This window comes from Gracilinanus agilis, chromosome 3 (assembly GCF_016433145.1).
Source record: "Gracilinanus agilis isolate LMUSP501 chromosome 3, AgileGrace, whole genome shotgun sequence".
In the NCBI taxonomy this organism is placed as follows: Eukaryota; Metazoa; Chordata; class Mammalia; order Didelphimorphia; family Didelphidae; genus Gracilinanus; species Gracilinanus agilis.
In genome coordinates this window covers 581,457,392-581,473,657 of record NC_058132.1, presented here as the reverse complement: position 1 = coordinate 581,473,657, position 16,266 = coordinate 581,457,392, and the positions used below count along the sequence as shown (strand labels likewise).

At 32.8% G+C, this 16,266-nt stretch overlaps 1 protein-coding gene across 2 annotated transcripts in view; it reads left to right on the top strand.

Moving 5' to 3' along the window:
- Positions 1-16,266, top strand: part of PCDH17 (protocadherin 17) — a 118,722-nt gene that overhangs the window by 38,044 nt on the left and 64,412 nt on the right. For both annotated transcript variants that reach the window (XM_044670607.1, XM_044670606.1), the window contains 2 exons: positions 553-611; positions 741-913. In XM_044670607.1, coding sequence (XP_044526542.1) covers positions 553-611; positions 741-913 — 232 coding nt within the window. The remainder of the gene's footprint in view (positions 1-552; positions 612-740; positions 914-16,266) is intronic.

The following is a 16,266-nucleotide window of genomic DNA, read 5'->3' as shown; positions in this document are numbered from 1 at the left end:
GATGAGATCTGCCATATGTGTAGTGCTTGTACTTATTATGGGCATATTTTGAAGAAAAGACTCCTGGAAGATCATCCTATTTTTCTTCACTGAAGACCAATGCAGTAGATTATTTCGAATTATATTACCTCAATAAGGGCATCAGAATCCCCACAGATGATATAATTATGATTAAAACAGGCATTATTAAACAACTCACTTTTTTAATATGCAGAAATTAGGTCATTTTCCCACTCCTCCCACAAACATTCAATCTTAATATCTGACTAATGAAACAACATAAACAGTGTCATCCATCAGGTTCCTAACAGAGAATGCCAGTTATGACAGCCTCATTGTTTACTTTAGCAGGTAATTTGTGGACCGGAATCATTTAATTGTTCCGAGTACATAATTACATGCCAGCATTTTCCAATTTAATTAAAATGTACAAAACTGAAGATTAAGGGAATTTTTGAATTATTAATCATTTCTCCACTAGGAAATCTTGTTGCTCTGCAGGAGATTTGTCCAGTGTACAACTATACGTATTTTTTTCCTTCTTTTTCACAGACAGACAATTTTCCCGCAGAGCCCAATTACATGGGCAGCAGGCAGCAGTTTGTTCAAAGGTAAGGCCTATTAAATAACTTTCTCAGCTTCCCCATTTGCATCCTTGTCAAAATTGCTTTGCTAGACACTACACTTCAGATGGAAACTAGCAGGAACAAGCCTTTCTCGTCTTTTCTTCTCTATTGCAGTAGCTCCACGTTCAAGGACCCAGAAAGAGCGAGCCTGAGAGACAGTGGGCATGGGGACAGTGATCAGGCTGACAGTGACCAGGACACTAACAAAGGCTCCTGCTGCGACATGTCTGTGAGGGAGGCACTCAAGATGAAAACGGCGTCAACTAAAAGCCAACCTCTCGAACAAGGTAAGTGACGTCTCCCAATGCCTGTAAAATGTAAAGAAAGCTGAAACCATCATTTTCAATCTATTAATCCTGCAGCCACAGTTTATCACAGTGGAATGGTCCATTGATAATCTATCAAAGGAAACAGTCAATCTTGCAATTGTCCCAGAAAAAAAAAAGCTATCGAATATTTCTGTAAAAACATAATATACGTCTCCAAGGGCATTATTCTTTTATGTCATTCAGAATTCTAATTTAAAACCATAACAACAAATAATCAAGATTTACCCCTAATACATACATATACAAAGTATCCATACCAAGTTACGTGTGCCATGTTCCTATTGAAGAAATATGGACTATGCTCACATATATTTAAAATAGGTGCACATGTATTTGAAATGAATTTATATAACAAATTCTATGAAAATGGGATAAATACGGTCATAAAAAACCATGTTGTATCAGAATTTCCATGTCTGAAATATTTATTAACTTAAGAAGCCCAGAGTAGAGTAATAGCATAATCCAATGACCAATAAAATATTCATTTACAACTAATAGCAGTTTCTATAAACCCCATAAATGATGAATTAAAGTACACTCTGGACAAAATCTTACTTTATTATAAATGCATTTCTTTTCTAAAAATGTCAATGTCACTCATTTTCTTAAAATGATGTTTTGTTAATTATAATACATTTAATTTGGAAAAGCTAAACACTTGCTAACAATGTCACCTAAATATAATTAAGCAATTAAGATTAATTAAGATGATTTGGAAGTGTGTGGTTATGGTTTTCTCATCTAAAAAGGAAAAAAAAAGAATAGCATGGTTATATTATTCTGACTTTAGAATTTGGAGCGCTAATGATTGATATAAGATGTTATCTAGAAAGTGATTAATAATAGTTAAGAATATTTTAAGTTGTCTTTAAAAATGAGCAAAATTTATAATTAAGTAGAACTACATTGTCTTTTATCAATTGGCTATTAATTGGAACCTGATTTTTTTTATTCTAGTAGTGTCTGATTTGTATTCACAATCATAAACAAATATGATGTCATTTCATTTTTTTTTATCAAGTTGAAGTTAAAAATTGGCCTTTGCTGTGTAGAATATTTTGAATGCTGCAGTGATATTATTCTAATCTCACAAAAGACCCTGTTTTCCAAGTAACAAATACCAGAAAGATTACTTTTTCCTCCCTATTTAACAAAGTTACTGATTATAATTGGATGTTGATCTGTATAAAGATGCAATGTCTTCCCTCTGCCCCTTTCATTTCAGTTCTGAGGAGTTTCTTGGGTTTCTTCATAGGTGACTTATAGTAGAGTCTTTAGATGTTAATATGTTTTTTAAAAGACTTTAAGAAACTGAAATGTTTTGTGAGACATAAGATGTTGCTAGTTCTGCATAAAAATGTGGCTTCCATGGAAAAGGGTTAAATGCTGGCCTGTTTGACTCATATCATGTGCATGAAGCACTACAAGTAATTTCATCAAATATTCTTATTACTTATATTTGTAAAACTGTAGAATTAGTGAAAGGTATGCATTCAATGTCATATATTGAGCCAGCAAAAAAAAAGTTCACTATTGATTTATACAAATTTCTCCATTTTTTCTTACATATAAACTGAATTCAGGGCCTTAAGAGAGAGGATCTACCAAGTTCTGGAAAAGAAAAATCAAGAGGCAGCTGGGTAGCTCAGTGGATTGAGAGCCAAGCCTAGAGATGGGAGGTCCAAGTTCAAATATGACCTCAGACACTTCCTAGCTATGTGACCCTGGGCAAGTCACTTAACCCCCATTGCCTAGCCTTACCACTCTTCTGTCTTAGAACTAATACACAGCATTGAGTCTAAGAATGAAGGTAAGGGTTTAAAAAAAATAGAAAGAAAAATCACTGTGCAAAAAGGACAGAGGATCTTTTCTATCTCATAAATTTGGCATAGGAAGTGAAGTCCTTCTTCTAGTACAGATACAGGGTTGTAATGATGTATAAGTAGTATACTGATTTTTTTTCCCACTTAAATGAGTAAAGAAGGTCTGCAGAAATGGATGTGGACATTGTTTTCCTTTTAAGAATAAGGGCAGGCCAAGAGTCCAAAAAAAAAAAAAAAAAGAAGAAGAAGAAGAAGGGCATTTTTATTTTATGAAAAAAAAAAAAGAAAATATCCACAAAAATGGATCTTTAACACAAGTAGTCATTTCAGGGCCTAATCTGCAAATATGACAGAAAATTATATAAACTGGAGTACAGTATGTGAAAAGTTTTCAAAATATATGAAATCAAAAAAGGAGATTTGTAAATCTTAAAAGCCATTAATCTTAGGACGTTTAGACTATATATTAAAAAAAATGAGTGAGTAATTCTGTCATACATGAATCTGCAAAATGAAAGAACCTTTTAAAAACTGGCTTAATAAACATGTGTCACCGTCACTGATTATTGAACCAGGCTAAATGACCAGGTTGAAATCCTGGACGAAAAGCATAGTTCCTGTCACATAATAGACAATTAATGCTTGTTAACTGATAAGTGAGCTGATAACACACTTAATAATTGTCCTTTTGCATTATGTTGATTTATATAGAATTACACAGTTTCCCAACAGACTATTTGAAAGGCACTTAGGAATGCTGTGCTATTTTTAATAATTTTTAAATGTCATTTTTAATTGATTTAACACATTTGTATTTTATGTGCTAATTTGGATACACATTTTGCTAATAAATAAATTATGACAAATTTAGAACCAGTTATCAGGTAGAATGGTTCTAATATAAAGCACCATATTATTAGAAATAAAGAATACCTTTCTTCTATACTTCAAGAAACCTTTACTATGTTTTATTAGTATTTTGATTTTTTTAGTAGGGCACCATTTTTTTCCTATCCTTGAAACAATAGGCTTATTTTTCTTTATTAAATGCCATTTTTAGAAAGGATTCTTAAAATTCTACCTTGGACTTTTTCATATATTTGGGAAATATTTAGTAAAAATTTCTTTAGCTTAAATTAAACCATAGAATCTTTAGTTTATATTAAATCACAGAATCCTTAGCTGATATTAAATGATAGAATTAGTTTCATCATTGTCATTAAATTTTGTGCTTAAGTAATGAATTTCGGGGGCAGCTGGGTAGCTCAGTGGATTGAGAGCCAGGCCTAGAGACGGGAGGTCCTAGGTTCAAGTCTGGCCTCAGACACTTCCCAGCTGTGTGATCCTGGGCAAGTCACTTGATCCCCATTGCCTACCCTTACCACTCTTCTGCCTTGGAGCCAATATACAGTATTGATTCCAAGACAGAAGGTAAGGGTTTAAAAGATACAATAAAACAAACAAAGAAATAAATAAAGTAATGAATTTCTCTTGAAGTGACCAATATCTAAAACCACAGGATTTTCTATAAGCAGCATCTTATCTTATAGGAGAAGCATTATTTATTTTGAGTCTGTGTTGTCTTGAGTTTATTTCTCTAGTAATATCCTTCATTTGTATTAGAGCATTTGATTTTAGCCATCTTGGCCAAATTCCAAAAATTAGGAATTTTTTACAATCTTATTATCAATGAAAAACTGAGTATAAAAGGTAACTAAAATACTGTTGTTGTTTTTGATAACCCCTATAATCCTGAAGTTGGATTGGGAAGTATTGGGGATTATTTATTTTTGCTTGATTGTTTTGTTTGTCAAATAATTCAGTTGGCATTCAATTTGGAAATGTTTGGTTGTGTTGTTTTTAATTTGTGTGTGTAAGTTGTCTACATCTCTTGTCTGTCTCCCCACTCTCCCAAGAACTTGTAATTGGGACTTCCAACCATTGCCTATTAATAATGTATTTTAATGTAATAATAATTTGTATTTTTAAAAATCATCATTTTTAATCTCTCTAATAAGTCATAGACATGAAAAGATCTTCCTATTTTAAAAAAAATTAACATAGAAGATCACAGGGAATAAAGCAAAAAGCCCCCCACACTTTTCTGTTTATCTAATCACATATTTATTTATTTATTTATTTTGGGATCCCTGAACATTTAAATTTGAAGTAGTTACTAAATCAATCAACAGATAGAAAAAGCACATAAAGTACTATTATTTTTTCTGAAAGATAAAAATCCTACTTTGAAAAAGAATCCAAATAGATTGAGTTTATAAAATTCATATCTCTTTGAACATTATTAAGGATTTCATTTCTTTAAGGAAGCTCTAACATTTCAGCCTCTATTTCCTAGGAGTGCCCTGCAAATTACAGGCTTTTGACTGCCAGTTGATACTTTTTACCCTCTAAGCAAGATTTCAATAATCACTGCCTGAAAGTCAGCACTCTTTATTGATTCTCCAATAATAAATGTGCAGTGTTCAGAAATGTTGACTGACAAGTCCTGTGAACTCCTCATTGATAACCGAAACTTAGATCTCAATTTCCCTGTGGATAATCAGTCCTCTAATATCTATATAATTGACTGATATTGGGGCCTTGAAGTCTGAACCCAGTGGAAAAGAATTCTAAGTTGTTATTTTTGCTGTCCTCTAATCCCAGAAAAGACAAGCGCTATTGCCCTCAGCTTTCCTCTGCCTTGATGAGTTGTCCTAGCTTTTTCCTCTGGGAGTATTCTCAGAACCTTCCTGGTCCTGTGGAGATCTGGCCTTCAGCTTCTGATTCCATTTTCATTTCTCTTTTTTTTTTCCATAATTCCAAATTTTATAAAACCAAACAAGTATTTCCATATACAAAGATAAAGAAGACAGTACATAGATGAAATCACAAATCTATACCTTTAGCTTACTTTTCTTCAAGTCTACATAGTAATTCCCATCCACTAGAGGCTCAGGCTCTCCCCTACCCTCTTTGCATCACAAAAGATCAAGACTGCCAACTTATACATATAAATTAAGTCTTTCATAATTCACCTTTCTGACCACTTTCCAGAGGTAACATTCACAATTTATTCTTCCAAGATTAATTAATTCTGTGGCTGTGTGTATATTATTTTCTTTGTTCTATTCATTTCACTGTTCATTATCTCATGCAGTTCTTTCCAAGTTTTTTTTTAATCATTCTATTCATCATTTCTTATAGCACAGTAGTATTCCATTCCATTGTTCAGCCATTCCTCAATTGATGGGCATCCCCTCAGTTTCCAATTCTCTGCCACAACAAAGAGAGCTGCTCTAAATATTTTGGAACATAAGGGTTCTTTTCTTCTTTCCCTGAGGACATGAACAGCTTTATAATTCTTTGGGTGTAATTCCAAATTTCTCTCCAAAATGGTTGGATTAGTTCACAGCTCGACCAACGGTGCATTAGTGTCTCTGTCTTTCCACAACCATTATCACTTCCTTTCATTTATTTTTCTGTTCTGTTGTCTTCCTCTTCTATCTCTTGTTATTTGGCAGTGATGTGGCATAATAGATGGGGTTTTAAACCTGGAATTAGGAAGGTATGTGTTCAAATCTTACCTCAGTCCATTGCTAGTTGAAGTAACCTGGGCAAGTCATTTAATCACTATTTGCCTCCGTTTCCTCATCTGTAAATTGAAGATAAGAAGAGTAACTACTTTACAGGGTGGTTGTAATGGACAAGTGAGATAATACACATAAGGATTTTCCAACCTTAAATTCCTATATAAATGCTAACTATTGTACTTGTCAATATTTGAGAATGAGATCACTAATTAAAGCCCAGCAAGATTAAAATAAACAGAAATCAATATGGTAAATAACCTATGAAATTGTAGGACTAAATATATATATGTGTGTGTGTGTGTGTGTGTGTATGTGTGTTTAGATACATGCATATGTTTATATAATATAATATAATAAAATATTATATTCTATATTATTTTATTATATTATATATGCATATAATGTTTCTCTAAAGTCTTTCCAGATCACATTCTAGACATTGAAACAAAAACATGTGTACTCCACATACACAGACACACACTCACATGCATGATATGCCTGTTTTATATGCATATTTTTTTCCTTTAGGGAAAAGCAATGTTTAATTAACAGACCAAAAACCAGGAAGCTTGTGAACTATATTTATAGCAAACTAGTATTATTTGAGGCAAAAAAGTGCTTGGATCTCATGGTATGGTTTTAGTAAAATTGGAAATACTCTATATCCTCCATTCTCATACTCCATATCCTCCATTCTCATACTCCTTCCCCCAAATAACTCAGTCACTGACAATATATGATTGACATATTACCATTATTTCAGATATTTTTGAGGAGAGTGATTCTCTTAGCTGAGATATCCTTACTACTAAGAAAGAAAGATTTAAAGATACATTTTAGTGAGAAATTGGTAAACAAGGAACAAAAGCATTTGGTTCTATGATTTTGGGGAAGAAAATTCTCTGAGAATAGAAGATGGTGCAGAATTAGGAAGCTTAGAGTAATATCTAATACCTATTTCACAATTTTGTCTAACACTAGCACAGCCTACAACACACTCTTTTCATAGGTTTTTGGTGTCCTAATCTGTACTCTTCATTGAACTTTTCAGGTTCAGTCTTTTCCCTTATATTTTCTCTCTATTCCTTCACCATTCTTGGTTAAGTATTTTTTTCCTTTCAAACAATTTTCAGACTTTTTCAAGGAAGAGGAAGAAAAATGATGAGCAATCCTATTTTTTTTTAATCCAAAAATCCAACGCTTATTAGAGCTATGAGTATGGACAATTTTCTTAATTTAGTTAAATTCAACAGTATTTATAAGGCATCTATTAAGCTAGAGGCACAGTGCTAGATACTAGGGAGGCAAAGACAAAATAAAATAAAGTGACCTTTCTCTTCTTGAGCTTACATTCCCTGGTGGTGGTGGTGGTGGTGGTTTGATGGAGGAGAAAGAGTATACAACAATTAAAGAGATCAGGGAAGATTTTATGGAGGAAAGGGTTTACTGAGGAACCTTGAAGGAAAATAAGAATTCTTAGAGGTAAAGGTGAAGTGTTGGTTTATTAAAGAAATGAAAGACTTTTTTTTTTCTTTTGTGAATGTGTGTAGTTGGGAGATGGTGGATCAAATTTGAGTGATAGTTATAGAAAAATTTAGTGGAACATAGAGTTTATAATGAGAAACTGTATCATGTAAATCTCAAAAGATTAGTTGAAGCTTATTGTATAGGATCTTAAAAGTGAGCTGAGAATTTGTCATTTATCCCATGGAAAACACAGAGCCATTGAGAGCTTCTTTTGGTCAGAGAAGTGATATGGTCAGACCCAAAGGAAAATTACACTAAATATGAATATCCTTTTCCTCATCTTCACCTGAAAATTGGAGGAAATGATGATTCCCATTTCCTACCCCAAGGTGTTGTGAGAAAAATAAAATGTTATGTGGATCTTAATGCATATGTAAGTCCTCTTTCTCCTTTTCCTTTCCTTGTTCATTATCTTTCTTAATGCTATAGTAGTAATAATGGTAATAATAATGATTAACATTTATGGAGCAATTACTGTGCACAAAAACAGTACTTTATAATTATTATCTCATTTGGTCCTCACAACAATCCTGGGAGGTAGATGCTATCATTCTCCCCATTTTGAGGAAACTGAGGAAGACAATCACTAAATGACTTACCCAGTGATGCATAGATAAGAAGTATCTGAAGTCAGATCTGAATCTGAGTCTTTAAGATTCTCAGACTAGAAGAGGAAGAGGGGAAAGAAAGGAGAAGAAAGAGAAAGAGGTTGCTATAAGAACCCTGAAAAATTGTTGTTTTTTAAAGGATATATTTGATATCATCTTCTTAACCACCTCCCCCCACCCAAAAGCCACATGGGGGAAACTGAAAATTACTCACATACACGGAGTAAACAAATCTTTACATGAACTTTTTTTTTTTTTGCTTTTTAATGATTCCTAGGAGATTCCCAAGAAAAAATTATTATATCTATTTATCTATATTTTTTTTTAAATTTAAGTATCTAGAAACAAATGGCTGCTACTAAAGTTCTATAATCTTTCAACTCCTCTGAATTTGTTGAATTTTGATTCAGGCTCTTACTTAACAATACATTATCATTCCTATTGGTAATCTTTTTGATTTAATGATGTTTATAGGCCCTTCAAAGGAGCTCTGAATCTCCATCTTACTTCATATTATATTCTTGGCACTGAATGACTAAGAACATTTAGAACTCACTTATGGATATCCTATTTGAAAAGTTTCAGTGACATGCTTTTATTTGACTCAGAACATCTGTTTCTATAATTTAGCAGCTGGTAGCATCAAAATGTAAAGAGTTGTTATTACTATCACATTTATTACTCACTGTGCAGGATCCTATAAAATATTTCATGATTTACTATAGACTTACGATGGTTTTCAAATCTTATTTATTTTTTGTAAATACAGTAGTGGTCTTTCTAGAGCAAAAGAGTTTTAAAGCATACAGAGACTGAAACTGTTTGGAAACTTGGTCTAATATCCCTGGGTTTTCCATCTAATTAGACCACATTTTTTTTTGTTCAATTCAGTAATATCATCTGCTTGTAATCAATAATAATATTTCAGAGTGCTGACATAGTCCTTCAAATAGTCAGATTCTGGCTAAAATATTTAGGTTTGGTATCTAAGCCAATTTAGTTGAGAATATGTTTACCTTTTGATTGTTGTCATGGGAGTCCCAGACTAAACTCAACTGAAGCTCAGGTCCAAGAACCCTGAAGAGATGGCAAATACTGTTCCTTAGCATTTCACTGTGGAAACGTTAGAGATACAATTTTTCAAGGAATCTTCCTGTTAGATCCTGAGTACCTAGTCTGACAAGTAAGACTTCTCAGTTCCTCTGAAATTCAAGGACAGATTTTTTAAAAAATTTCTTATCAAGATCATAATTACATTGAGTTTCTTAGTTGTTGCTGCTGTTGTTGTTGTTTTGGTGGGGGTAGGGTACAAGAAGAGGGATGGCAAATTGGCTTGTCCAAAGAGCCAAATGATTATTTCATTTACAATAAAATATTTTGGATAAAATGTCTACCATATCTTTTAATATCAGTGTAGAAACCTATGAAACTTTGTGATTCCTCTTTAAGGTGCAGCAGGGAAATAGATAAGCTGAATGAAAGAATACTTGAGTAGTTACAGTTCAATATATTTATTTGATGGATCTCATATGAAATGAATATAGACTTCCTCTAGCAGCAAGAGCTACAGTAAATGAATTTAGTTAGCCAAAATCCAAAAATAATAGAACATTTTCTTTAAGTGAATTTTGTAGTTAGCTGAGTGTCAAGCAGGAAATTTCTTTGGGTGCCACAGCTTATTGTTGAAAAACTTTAGAAGATATATAATTCCTTGCCTCAATAGGTATAGCATGATAAATAAATTAAATTTCTTTAGTAAATAAAGTATTATATTGTTTCATTTTTCTCACACTCAATTTTAATTTTCATTGTACAATTCTATTACAGTCTACATCTATATTAATAAGTTTAGAGACCAAACTAATATTAATATAATTTTAATTAAACAATTTTGCAATTTTATATCCCCCTTTTGTATAGAAATTTTGCATAGAAATGCATTTTAGAGAAACAGAAATAGGTGGAGAGCAATAAGGTAGAAATATATAATTCCATAGAAAATGTATAAAAATTAATGCAAGCTATCTAGATTTCTGGTAGAACATTTTTATTTCATATTAATCAAGAAAGTCATTATAGTTGCCTTTAAAGAAAAAACTATAACTAGGGTCATGCTTTCTTTAATGTGCTTCCTCTTTAGCCTAACTCTAACATGTCTCAAATATTTCTTCATTTCTTCACTTTTACTGTGATGGAGATAGTGGGGCAGACTATAAACCATGAAGTCATAACTCCTAAAATTTGCGGTTCTTGGAAAAAGCTACTCTTCCATGTTGAAGGCCCCTTTGAGAGATGCCACAGCAGTAATCTGAGTAGTAAGAGGCAACACAAACACAATCTATTCTGATTTAGGACTGGAATTTTGTAAATGTGATCCTCAAACACTACTCATTGGTTTTCTTCCCATCTTGGCCCAGGATGGGGAGTCGGTTGGGAATACTTTCACCAGTACTACTATTGAATAAAATCATTGGTATTCTTTTAAAGACTTTCTAAACAAAATGTTCTTTTCTGTGGATTTTAGTTTATTCTTGTTTCCTAGTAAGTTACAAACCCATGGAATCATAGTAAATTCAAAAGATGTCTTAAGAGTGGGATGCACCTTGTGGGGGTGCCTATCAAGAATTCCATTTTTCCTGAATTCTTTTTATATTTGTGGCAGAGACAATTATAAGTTATTATTATTATTAGAACAGATTATGTATGTTCAAGTGCAAACCTTGAAGTGATATAGAAATGCTTTATCATTATCAGTTTCAAATCATACTACTAGTTAAAAGAAAATATATTGTAAATTTTTTGGGTGGGGAAGATGGACCAATGGTGTGGCAAGTCTTCCATTGATATAGACCATCAACATTGATGATATTTACTATTTTAGTTCCTTGCAGCCCTGAGAATTCAAAATAACTTGTCCAGAATCACCTACTTATTCTGTTTCAGATGCAGGACTTAAACCCTGGTCTTTGTGATACCAAGAGTGATTTTTCTCCACCATGCTTTTATATAATATTGATGTTATTTAAATGTAACAGATTCCTAACTAATATCTTTATTACTTTTGCTGCCCTTTATATGTGAGTGACTAGGAAGGTGGACATAAACATATGCTCATTTTTCTTGAACTTATGATCTAATGGGCAAAAAAAATCCTACAACTTAATATACTAAGTCATTATGTTAGGTCAAAATGCTGAATTCATTTATTTCTATTCCTGGACTCAGAAGTTTTGATTTGGTATATTTTAATGAATAACCATAGAATAAACTAGAGAATTAAATAGTATGTTTATATCATGTTTATTGCCCATGCCAAGCCAATTCTTAACTACATACTTAGAAAGTACTTTAGATAGAGATCTTCAGTAAAAGTAAGATACTGGGACATCTAGGTAGCACAGTAGATGGACCATCAGGCCTGGAGTCAGAAGGACCTGGGTTCAAATTTGGCCTCAGATACATCCTAGTTATGTGACTCTGGGAAGGTCATTTAACCCTTATTGCCTAGCTCTTTCAACTTTTCTATCTTAAAATTGATACTAAAAAGGTAAGGGTTTTTTTTGTTGTTGTTGTTGTTGTTGTTGTTTTTGTTCGTTTGTTTTAGAGGATAGGGTAGTTCAGCTAGGTGGCTGAGTGGAAAAGAAAGCTGGGTCTAAGAAGAGAGGTCCTGAGTTCAAATCTGGAAACAGAGAAATCACTTAAACCCAGTTGCCTCATCTTTACTGCTCTTCTGCCCATGTATTAATTTTAACACAGAAGGAAAGGGGTTAAAAAAAAGAAGAAAGTGAGATATCAAATCAATTGTACCATATCATATACTACCTCTCATTATTAAAGAACAAAGAGCATATTTTTTCCTGTGAAAGTAGGTGTTTTATCTTGGTGTCCCGGATAGATTCTAATATGGGAAAATTCCAGCCTTTGGAAACAAGAATTCATTGTAATTCCCACCCAACATTTTTATCTGTGTTGTATTATATCAAAGATAAATTATTTCAACACTTTACGTAGTTTCCTGAGATACGAAGAATCTTATTTCACATTTGCCATGTGGATAACAATTGTGGTATTTGATGGAGTGTCTGGACGTTCATTCAGAGGGTTTCAAATTCTGAGAAATGTAGTTTGTATTTTCTGTCCTGAGCTCAGAGCCCAGCAGTGCTCCATGTGATTAAATCACCCCAAAATGGAAGAATATGTCTTCTTTCTAATGTGCAAAACTCAGGTCACTCATTTGGATCTGAGATGACAGAATAAACAATTTACCCTTTGTGGACCAGAAGGAAAAAAAGAAATCCTTTTTGCACTTCAAAAAGTCTCCCTGAATAGTTAGCAGTCTCCCACCGAGCTGGAAAGCTTTGCAAACTCAGAAGATCTAATCATCCTCACCGATGATAAATATGCTGTACTTCTTATTAATTTAATTGAAATAGTTCCTATATGAATCTGTAGATAACTTGGGGAATAACGGTAATGATAGCTAGCATTTTCATATTGATTAATGGTTTGCGAAGCACTTGACAAATATTCTCTCATTTGATTATCACTACCCTTCTGGGAGTTGGGTGCTGTTGTTATATCCATTGTATAAATGAGGAAATTGAGTCAGGCAGTGGTTAGAGAACTTGCCTGGAGTTGCACAACTAATGATACTGCTTTTATTTATATTTATATTTATATTTATATTTATATTTATATTTATATTTATATTTATATTTATATTTATATTTATATTTATATAGCACTTGCTATGTGCCAGGGTTTATGCTGAGTGCTTTCTTTAGAAATATTATTATCTCAGATGATCCTCACAATGATCCTTGGAGATAGGTGCTATTGCTATCCCCATTATTGTAGTTAAGGAAATGGAAGTAAATGAGATTAGGTGACTTGCCCAAGATGACACAGCTAGTAAGTATCTGAGGCTAGATTTAAACTCAGATCCTCCTAGACTACAGCCCCCTTTTCTATAAAGAATATTTAATTAAGTAGTGATACTGTTCATAATAGTTATCATTAAACTGGTTTAAGTTTTAAAAATAATAATTCCAACATGAATCAGTTTAAAAAAAAACCTCCAAATTTGAATCAGTTCCCCAAAGTCCTCTATCCCCTACACCAATTGACTAATAAAATAACTTATCCTGTTCAATGAAGAAATTATAAACTGGATTTTACATAGCTTGAACCTGGTAAAACATTGTTAATCCAGAAACAGAAAAATGAAACATTTTAGGTTTAGAATAAAAACAGAGTCTGAGAAATTCTTCAAAACTAGATCATTGAATTTATTTGTTGAAGAACATCCTATACATATAGCTGATGCCTTGGAAATACTGAATTTTTCATTTTTATAACATGGAGAAGCTTTTATAACAGAAGCAGCTTTTAGTGTCTCAATTATTTGCCCCCCCAAATCTAAAGACTAATTATATTATATTTAATTTTGTAATTTCTGACAAGTCACATTTAGTAAGAACTTCTACAAGCTAACTCTTTAGCTGGAAAATTTCAAAACATTGAGTAAAAACAGCAATTAGTATTTCAAAATTCTCCATCTATATTATGAAGTGATTTGGGGGGCATTTAAAAAAATTTTTAGTTTGTATTTGTGTATGTTTTGTATTTGTGTATGTATGTATATGTGTATTTTTAGGTTTAGGAAATTTATATCATAACATGAAATGCTTCTCCTCATCCCCCTCACCTCTTCACCTAGGCTTTTTCTCCCTTGACCTTAAGGATCTTTTTTATGTAGGGTCCTTCAGAAGCTTTCTTGTTTTGTTTTTGAATTATTCTTTTGAGTGGGCTACAAAGATTATTAAGTGATGATACAGTAAATAGGTCTGGAGCAAAAAAAATGTCAGGTATTGTAGAGAATAGAGTGCCTTCATGACATAATAAAAAGTCAAGGTATTATGTTGGGAAAAGAGACTCTAATTCATCAGAACTCAAAATAAGTATAAAACTGGCGATCAGAAAAAACAAACAATTAACAATCTCTCTGTTTTCCCTCTGAGCTGCTACTGCTGTTGATGATGATCTTTGTTTTGTGAAATTAAAAGTAGAACCATTATACCAATGTTTGAGTGTTCACTTTAGGTTGGCCAGTCAGGTATCATCCATCTACATGGATCCTAGTATTTAGAACTGAATGGAACCTTATTGACTATTTAGCTCCATCCCATTATTTTATTGCTGAGGAATGTGGAATAGGAAGATAAAAGGGAGTTGCCAGGATTATCCAGGTAGTGAGAGGGCACATCTGGAATCTAATCCCAGATTCTTTACCTTCATTTCCAGTCTTTGTGTATGTGAGACAATTTAGATTGTTGTTGTTGTTTTTTTTTTTTTGGCTTATATCATTCTGTTGTTTTTTTTTTTTTTTACTTTTGTTTTAAGAGGTAACCTCAATACTGGTAAATAGATCATGGGAAAATGATAAAAAAAATAATTAATTTTTACTTCTCTGTATAACACTATAAAGTTGATAAAGTACTTTTTGTATATTATCAAATTTATTCTTCCTAATAATCCAAGGACAAATATAATTTACCTATTTTGTGGATTAAGAAAAAATGAGGCTCAGGAAAATTAAATATTTTTCACAAGGTCATATAGCTAGTCAATGGCAGATATTAATTTCTCATAATTTCAATTTTTTTAAAATTTCTCCCTTTCATATTGTTATGAAGGACAATTAAGTTTTATTGATTTAATCACAAACTATCATTGGATCCATTCTGTTCATGTTTCTGCTGAATAGGTAAGCACAAACTTAGAGGGAGAAGAGAACTTCAATGGGAGTATCTATGAAGTGTTTCTTTGTGTCAATCAGTCCCCAAGAAAGTTAATCAATGAACATTTATGAAGTGCTTCCCATGTGTCAGGCACTGTGCTGAGCATTGAGAATACAACAAAAGCAAAACACAATGTCTGCTCCTAAGAGGCAAAAAGCTTTATGAGGAAGCTAAAATGTAAATAATTAGTTATATAAAAGATCAGTGCAGATTAGATATAAGGTCATCTGAAAGGGAAGGAAATTCACACTAAAGGACTGAGAAATGTCACCTATAGAAAGGGGGCTTTGAGTTGAGACTTGATTGAAGTAGGAGAAACAAAGAGGCTTATTAGAGAGTTCTCTTCCATCTTGTGGCTCTTACACTATAGCTGGTCCCTGGACTTCAATATACTGAAATACAAAAATGAAAAATGAAGTTTGCACCTAACAAAAGGCTAAAAACATGCATCAAAAAGATTGTCAATAGTCCTACTCAAATACAAACACATATGCTGGTCTTCTAAGTCATGTTAAGGATAATGAAAAGGAGAGAATTAACATGATTTTATGAAATTTATATACTTCCAGTTGGGCAATGTACAGCATTATTTCTGAAAATTTTGTTTAATATGGAGGTTCATGTGCTCACAGGTAGATCTGGACTCTTTCTTTTCCTTCCTTCCCTCCTTTCCTTCCTCCCTTTCTTCCTTCTCCTTCTCTTCTTCCTTCCTTCCTTTCTTCTCCTTCCCTTCTTCTTTCCTTCCTTTCCTCCTTTCTTTCCTCCCTTTCTTCCTTCTCCTTCCCCTCTTCCTTCCTTCCTTCCTTTCTTCCTTCTTCTTTCTCTCTCTCTTTTCCTCTTTTTCTTTTTTCTTTCTCTTTCTCCTCTCTTTGTTTCTCTTCCTCTCTCTCTTTCTCTCTTTGTTTCTTTCTCTTTCTTTCTCCTTCTTCCCTCCCTCCCTCATTTTCTTTCTTTCTTTCT